This window comes from Alosa pseudoharengus, unplaced genomic scaffold (assembly GCF_046254945.1).
Source record: "Alosa pseudoharengus isolate Yale_2024_CS ecotype anadromous, Long Island Sound unplaced genomic scaffold, YU_APseudo_1.1 YU_APseudo_1.1_scf_2, whole genome shotgun sequence".
NCBI classification, from domain to species: domain Eukaryota; kingdom Metazoa; phylum Chordata; class Actinopteri; order Clupeiformes; family Clupeidae; genus Alosa; species Alosa pseudoharengus.
Genome location: NW_027468663.1, coordinates 18303220 through 18311653, shown reverse-complemented (window position 1 = coordinate 18311653; position 8434 = coordinate 18303220). Strand labels below are relative to the sequence as shown.

The 8434-nt window shown below is 44.2% G+C and overlaps 1 protein-coding gene across 1 annotated transcript in view; it reads left to right on the top strand.

The window, feature by feature from the left end:
- Positions 1-230: 230 nt before the first annotated feature.
- glra3 (glycine receptor, alpha 3) overlaps positions 231-8434 on the top strand; it is a 66906-nt gene continuing 58702 nt past the window's right edge. The window contains exon 1 of the mRNA XM_076293164.1: positions 231-301. Coding sequence (XP_076149279.1) covers positions 231-301 — 71 coding nt within the window. The remainder of the gene's footprint in view (positions 302-8434) is intronic.

The following is an 8434-nucleotide window of genomic DNA, read 5'->3' as shown; positions in this document are numbered from 1 at the left end:
GATGCCACGTTTATGACAGCGACTGATGATATGAGCGTCAGTTTTTTAGAATATGTGGAATTCCAGATCTGATATGTCTCTGTGTTCACCGAGCTCAACCAACCTGCCGCTTCTTGGATTGTGGCGAAAACCGCTGGAGCGCTGTCCGGGGTTCTGAAGTCCTGACACCCCAAGAGGCGAAGAGAGCAGAGGCTTTCCGGGGTGTATAGCGGTAGAACTCAAGCTTGGAGATGACTCGGAAAAGGCTGCATTCTGTAGCAGTTTGGGGATTCTTCGCCTGGGAAATAGCAGTTATGCTGAGGTAAGAACACATAGCGCATCAAACGGTCAAAATGAGAATTTTTAGGTAAGTATGAGGTTTTTTTAGAAATGCCCATGTGTGTTGTGTAGCTTACATACCTCATTCAAACATTTAAAGTGCCTCTTTCTTAAAACAAAACAATTACACAAAGCAACAGAAACTGCCAGGTAGTATAGCCTACATTGTTACCTGACTAATAATGGAAGTAGTACAATAAAGGACACAACATTTACATTACATGTATTCATTTAGCAGACACAGCAAACGACTTTTTATTGAATATCCTCTTGAAAATAGTACATTCTATCAAAATACGAAGAGACTGTGAGTGGGGGTTACATTTTGAACGTTCTCCATCAAATGCATCCATGTGTTCGTGATAAACGTGATACATTGCATTTTGCTGTCCGTGATAACGGTTTGGTTTGAATTCGGCTTTTGACTCACAATCCCCTTATTTGTCAGATGGATCAGGTCACTATTTTCATTGATGTACGCTGATCCATATCGCGGCAAAGTTTTGCACGTTTTTATTTTGTGCGTAACAGGTGACATTTGTCTTGAGCTGGAGCAGGTTATCAGTCACTGAATGCACGCTCTTCAAATTCTACAGTATTTTTTTTAACGCGTAAACCTTTATTGACAATATTTTTACATTATTATGAAATCCCTATTGCATTGGAATTCTCCAAAATATTACAGACAGGTGTCACGGATTACGCAGCAGTGCAGTTTTACTGACTTGACAATAGTGATCTGATCCATCTGAGATGACTGTCTAGAGTGCAATTACGGTTCTCTCTATCTCTATGTGGGTTAGGCCTATGTAGTTATGTAATAAAATGTTAGGATGGCGGAGTATTGGGACTAGTAAAATATTAACGGCTTAGTGTGTGTGTGTGTGTGTGTGTGTGTGTGTGTGAGAGAGAGAGAGAGAGAGAGAGAGAGAGAGAGAGAGAGAGAGAGAGAGAGCATGTTCCACGATATATTACGCTTTTTCCAACTAAACATGTAGTTGTAGCCTAACTTACTGCATTGGCAATTAGTAAGAAAAAAAACACCGCTTTGTTTCCAGTAGGCTACACGATATCCTCCCATATCCAACGCCGTTTTTTGGCTATTTCACAACTTGCCATCAGCCGGAATGATCATGAGACATACAGTATAGGCATTGAACACAATAACATACTGTATCACCTGATGCAGACCTAAGGCGAAAATAAAAGTTTGCCTAAAAAAAGTTTGCCTACTAGAACATTTTTAAAGGAATGAAACCGCGTAAAATGGCCCCAGATTGTAAAAGGCAGAAATAACACATTCAGCTGTACCTGGGAAGACAAGAGAGGCACTGTTTTTTTTGAGAGGAATATGCACGTTAACATCCCTATTTGTCCTACTGATGTCACGCAGAATCCACTTCCGTTTGGTCGGTAGCACGTCGCAGCTGCTGGAAGCAACTGTTTCGTGATACAGTTCGAACAAATAGGCTACTGTACTCCTACATCTGCAGCACTGAAATTGAAGTTTACAGAACCAAACTCCAACAAATAATAACAGTGGCAAAGCAACCGTTGACCTAAGAACATCTAAGTTGTAAGTGAACTTAATCGATGTACTGTAACTACCCTGAGGCCTGCCAAGCTGGTTCCCTTCTTTACTCCTCTTTCCACCCAGACCTCATTTATTTCAAGAGGCAGATTCTCATTCTCCTTCGTTTTCTTCGATCTGTATGTTTCTCTGACGTAGGGTTGCCAACTGACCCGAATTGTCCAGGACATTACGTATTTTGGGTGATTTTGGTTTGTCCAGTCAGGGACAGCTCCAGTTCTGAATGTCAATCAAAGCCTCATCGGCCTTGTCAAGTCGTCAATGGCCAATAGTAGTAGGCTACCACAAGGCGCATCTGGCATGTAGGGCACCAAGGGACAGAGGGGGCACCACAATTTAGCTAGAGTAGCTTTACTGCAAACTGCTTTTCACTCTTCTTAGAGAACGTTTACAACTTGAAAATGCACCAACAGCATCGTAAGGATGATACTTTTTGGGTCCTCTCTTAGTCCCCATTATGCAGCAGATCTAACTTGAACATTATGCTACTTGTTTTAATTGGGAACGTCTGAGCACACATGAGATGGAGAGAGAGTGGCAGGTTCCAGCTGGCTTGTCATTGTTGATAACTGATTTCTCCTTTTTAATATAAGAAACGTTTAAAGCAACACCAAAGAGTTTTTTGTACCTTAAAATAATGTTTCCAAAATTGTTTCAGTGGTTCATCAACTTGTAACAGGGTGAACGGCACTTCTGCATTCGCTTCGCGACCCTCTATCAGCTATGACCGCACTATGCAAGTTTGCCAGATCGGGTAGCGGATCTGTAGTTCGATGGAATGAGACATAAGAAACTACAAATTTGACTTGCTTCTGATGTCGCAATACATCATACTTTCATAAAATCATGCAACGTACTCTACCTTGTCTGTAGACATTGTTATTTCCAAATTAAGTGCTGGATAAACAAATAGCATGCATGCAACAGGAAAAGTGCTTTGGTGTTGCTTTAAAAGGAAATCATGAGGACAACAAAAACAACGCTAGAGGAGATTGCGGAGTTACCCAGTTCATAATTCACTTTTGATACCAGGTTCATAATTCACTTTTAATTGCAAACAGAAACTATCTAGCTAGCTTCATGTCATTACATGTTTCTATTTCCAAATAAATGAAGGTTGTTTATACCAAATTCATAGTATGCTTATCATTTTTAATATTGTGCTATAACAAACAAACAATGTTAGAGTTTGTGGACTAGCCATAGGTTATATTTGAATGAAGCTGGCAAAATGTTATGAATAGGCCTACCTGTTGATGCTCGTGAAGTGGCAGTGCACCATTTATAAAGTTAAACAGCATCAAATCGGTAGTATTTGTTAAGAAATGAATATTTTAAAACAAAATTACTTTGTTATTATTATCATTTGAATAATATAAATCAGTTTTCTTTGAAAAGTTTTCTCTGAAAGTGTCCCTCATTTTGGGCTGAGGAAGTTGGCAACCCTAGGTATGCACGAGAGAGAATGCCATCTGAGGCTCACAACAAACAGTTATGCTCAGATTTCTTATAACTATGAGAAGCTAGTGGAACTTTGGTGTTTTGGTGATCTGACAATACCTTGTAAAAGGTCGTAAGTCGAGCCTAGTGTGCTCTGAATGAGTGATTGGTCATAGGCCCCAGGAAATTTCATATCTTCTGAACCTGCCAGTCCATTATCTTGCATCTGCCTCTTTCTGAAGTTTCTTATCAGTTACAATTAGAAACCAACTTATTGGTTTTAGGGAACAAAATGTCTTCCATGGGATGCTTTTGAGGATTAAAGCTCTCTGATCCTATGACCACTTGTTGAACAGCAGTCACAAGGGTGTTCTGAGCGCTTTGTAAGAAAGCAGTTTGACTTATTAATATTTAACGGGAGAGAATAAAGAGCAAAAGCTTTGTCCGTGATGCAACTACCCACAATATTTATTTCATTTTTTGCCCCATTTTATAATCTAATATAAATCTGGAAAAAGCCTGAGGGCATAGCTTGGCACAGCTGTGAGTTGGAGTGTCAGATGCCAACGCAAACCAGATAAGGGGAGCCCAGCTATCTTCCTCCCATCAGGCGTGCTACAGCATCCCTCCCAAATGAGCAGCTCAGGAAGACTACCCTCTGAGCGGTGGGCAAAATGTAAATAAATAAATAAAGAAGCATTGTGTGTGAGGCAGAGGGATAAGTCCAGTGTAGCTGGCCCTGTGTTTACGTGTACACTACGTGGCTGAGTCAGAGGATTAACAGTCATCTTTGAGGTAAACAGCACGTTTCTCAACACTGCACGCGCCAGCCAGCGCTGTTAAGGCCAGTCAAGCACTGAAAGAACAGGGCAAAAACACACACACACACACACACTCTCTCTCTCTCTCTCTCTCTCACACACACACACACACACACACACACACACACACTCTCTCTCTCTCTCTCACATACACACACACACACACACACACACACACACACACACATGCCGTGCAAGTATGACCGTGCAGCCGTGGCCTACTGGTTAGCCCTTGAGCAAGGCACCAAACCCCTCACTGCTCCCCGAGCGCCGCTGTTGTTGCAGGCAGCTCACTGCGCCGGGATTAGTGTGTGCTTCACCTCACTGTGTGTTTCACTAATTCACGGATTGGGATAAATGCAGAGACCAAATTTCCCTCACGGGATCAAAAGAGTATATATACTTATACTTATACTCTTGGAAAGTAGAGTCAGTCACAGACACTGAGGGTCACAGAGTTGGTGCAGGTATGTGGAAATGTTAATGTCACAGAGTTTGTGCAGGTATGTGTAAATGGTAATGTTGTGTGGGTACACTGCTGTGTTGTGTGTAAACCTCACTTTCCGACACCTGAAAATATATCCTAGTAGCCACAGGCTGGATGAATTTGAGCTTCCTTGTTACCCTCACAACACAGGTTAAATTGGTGCCGTGACCCGGATTAAGAGTGGGGTGTAGGGCCGTGGGTATACTGCTAGCCAGCAGGTACAGCGCTTAGCAATGAGTAATCCTGACTACCCAACACCTTGAAAGACATGCTGCTGACAGACACAGAGACATGTTGGTGACAGACACAGGCACCCATAGGTCAGAGCTTCTCTCGGCCTCCCATGTCCGAGGTTGAGAGTTCAAATCTGTTGAAGGAGTGTGCTTGTCTGTACAATGCGGGTCAGATGCAGTGAGTTACATATTACACAGAAAACATTGATTATTGACTGGCAAGCACATACAGACTAGGGCTGTCACTTTACGTTCGAAAATCGATTGCACAATCGATTGGACCAACCAACACAAGTTTCGAAAAACTAAAATAGGGAATCGATTTTAACCAAATATGTACACTATTAATTTTAAACGAATTAAACAAATGAAAAAGATAGATGTAACAAAACTCAGGAACAAGCAGAAAAATAACAAAGAATTCCGAAGTGCAGTAAGCATTGCGAAAGCTAAAAAGAAAATTCCCGCCAATTTTACGCACCGGAAACAGCTTTTTCAATCGGCTGCTGTGCTGCTGGTGTTTTGCCAAAAAATTGAGGACAACGCAATCAACCTGTGCGACATGAGAGATACGAGTGATAGGCCCTAATAACTGGAGTTCGATATGGAAGCACTTCGGGGTTTGGGTATATCAAACTATGGAGAAGGACAAAGCGGTATGCAAACTGTGCAGTCGTGAGTTCTACGTAGGCGAAATTTGTTTGACATTTCTAATTGTAAACGCAGCCACGTTGAAGCCTGCAGTAATGTTTTTCACTGATGTTATGGCAGTCCACTCTGCTTATTGTTTTTCGAGAATGTTGCACTCTGTTTGTCATTGTGCACGAAACTTCACGCCATTGTGCGTCTTCAAGCGCCCCCTTTACGTTCGTCCTAATGCCTGTTAGTTGTCCGTGGATTGTCCTATATTTGCCGTTGAAAATTGAAACGTCTTTAGACATGAAAAATCGATTTTACAATCGATTCAATGAACAATTATGTCTCAAGAATCGAACAGGATTTTTTCACAAAAGTGACAGCCCTAATACAGACTCTCTCTCTCTCACTCACACACACGCACACACACACACACGCACACACACACGCACACACACACACACACACACACACACACACATACACACACACACACACATACAGATTGAAACTATATAAATACACTGGCCAAGCAGGCCAATGACATATAGGATACTCACACACAGAACACAGATTCACGCAAAGGAAAGCATTACTGAAGATAACAGACACGTGTGATAGACATTCACAACCCCCCAGCCCCCCCCCCCCCCCCCCCCATATACATACTCACACACACTTGCTTGTCCCTGGTCTCTGGTGTAAAGGAGGGAATTGCCTTTGCTGGCGTCCTCCTGTTGGAGTGTGTGTTATGCTCCCCGCTCCCTGAGTTGCAGGCCCAGAGAAGAGCAGAAGAGAGGAGAGGAGAGCAGGGGAGGAGAGGAGATGAGAGGAGAGGAGAGCAGGGGAGAGGAGAGGAGAGGAGAGCAGGGGAGAGGAGAGGAGAGCAGGGGAGAGGAGAGGAGAGCAGGGGAGAGGAGAGGAGAGGAGAGCAGGGGAGAGGAGAGGAGAGCAGGGGAGAGGAGAGGAGAGCAGGGGAGAGGAGAGGAGAGGAGAGGAGAGGAGAGCAGGGGAGAGGAGAGGAGAGCAGAAGAGAGGAGAGGAGAGGAGAGCAGGGGAGAGGAGAGGAGAGCAGGGGAGAGGAGAGAGCAGGGGAGAGGAGAGGAGAGCAGGGGAGAGGAGAGAGCAGGGGAGAGGAGAGGAGAGCAGGGGAGAGGAGAGGAGAGGAGAGCAGGGGAGAGGAGAGGAGAGCAGAAGAGAGGAGAGGAGAGGAGAGCAGGGGAAAGGAGAGCAGGGGAGAGGAGAGGAGAGGAGAGCAGGGGAGAGGAGAGGAGAGGAGAGCAGGGGAGAGGAGAGGAGAGCAGGGGAAAGGAGAGGAGAGCAGAAGAGAGGAGAGGAGAGCAGGGGAAAGGAGAGCAGGGGAAAGGAGAGGAGAGGCCCAGAGGAGAGCAGGCGTGCCTTCCGTGCAGCTAGGGCATTACTGGGATCTGCGCTAAGATGGATTTGTGAAGGCTTTTTTATGAATCACATAAATGTGAGTCATATGCTAGGCTGCTAGCACACGAATGCAATGACCATGTTTTCTGTGTGTGTGTGTGTGTGTGTGTGTGTGTGTGTAGATGTGTGTGTGTGTGTGTGTGTGTGTAGGTGTGTGTGTGTGTGTGTGTGTAGATGTATAAATGAATGTATACAGTATGCACAACTATTTAATTTAATTGTCTTCTCATACACGTCTTGTTCTTGTGCACAACAAGGAGCACAAAAGACAGAGTTTTGCAGGCTGTGATTAATAATAGAACTCTTACCCATTAGGAGGATGAGAATGTGAAGTGATATTAATTATGTACTCTTGTCCATTAGAACTAGTGGTGGAGAAAGGCAGACAGGCTGGCAGGCAGGCGGCTGTTGTTCTGTGTAGAATCCGCACTCCTCTGAGTGGGGACACCTTTTTCCATTGTGAAGCTTGTTCACTGTCCCTCCACAAGATAACGGGCTGAAGAGGAACAGAAAGACAGGATGAGAGAGAGTGGAGGAGTAGGAGAGGAGGGAGTGAGGGAGGAATGGAGAAAAGAAGAGGGAGGGAGTGTTCATGGTAGTGTCTTATATTAGTGTCTTTTTCTGAGGGAGTGCTGGGCTGCCAGCTCATATCAATTGCGGGGCGTAGGGGCATTAAAGAGAAGTCAGTGCCCTGGTAGCATGTGGAGACGGCGCAGGTCATCCAGCAAGCGACTGTGACACTTTGCTGCATTACTCAGCAGATCGGGCTCTGCCACTTTTTTTACATGGTCACTGCTTTGATGCCCCAAATAATCATGTGGCACCATGAGTTTTCATGCTTTGTGATTTCACCTCTCGGGGATGCTGAAGCCTCTTGTAGAAGTGTGTATGTGTGTGTGTGTGTGTGTGTGTGTGGACTCTCCCCACTCTAGGTATTAATACAGACACTTCTAGCTCCATAACATGAGGTTCATATAAGGAACATGTTGGTGTGTCTCACCTTAAGCACAGGTTAAGGTGGAAGACAAGAACATCTGCGCTTCAAAGCAGCGTCATGCATGTAGTGGTTTTACATGAGATCTTTTCACTTCAAAAAGCCTATTTGAGTTACCAGCATTAATAAAACCCTCATGTTAGAACAAAGCAGATGTTCACATCTGTTACTCTCTCTCTCTCTCACATTCTCTCTGTTCACTGGGGCAGAATGTTCTGACGTTTGGGTGGACTAGTGATCATGCTCACACAGTAGCAATCAGTCAGTGCTGTGGTGTAATAAACCCTCCTCATCCTCCATGGCCCCTTCTGGCATCCTGTAGCTCACGCTGCAGTTTCCCTAGTTTTTCTCTTTATAAATCCTCTCCCATTTCTCCACTTTGAGGGAATTTTTAGGAGTTTGTGCTCCACATTGTTTGTGCAAGTGTGTAAAGTAAGGAAAGGATTAGACAGGCCTCTTGCATTATTGATAAGGTTT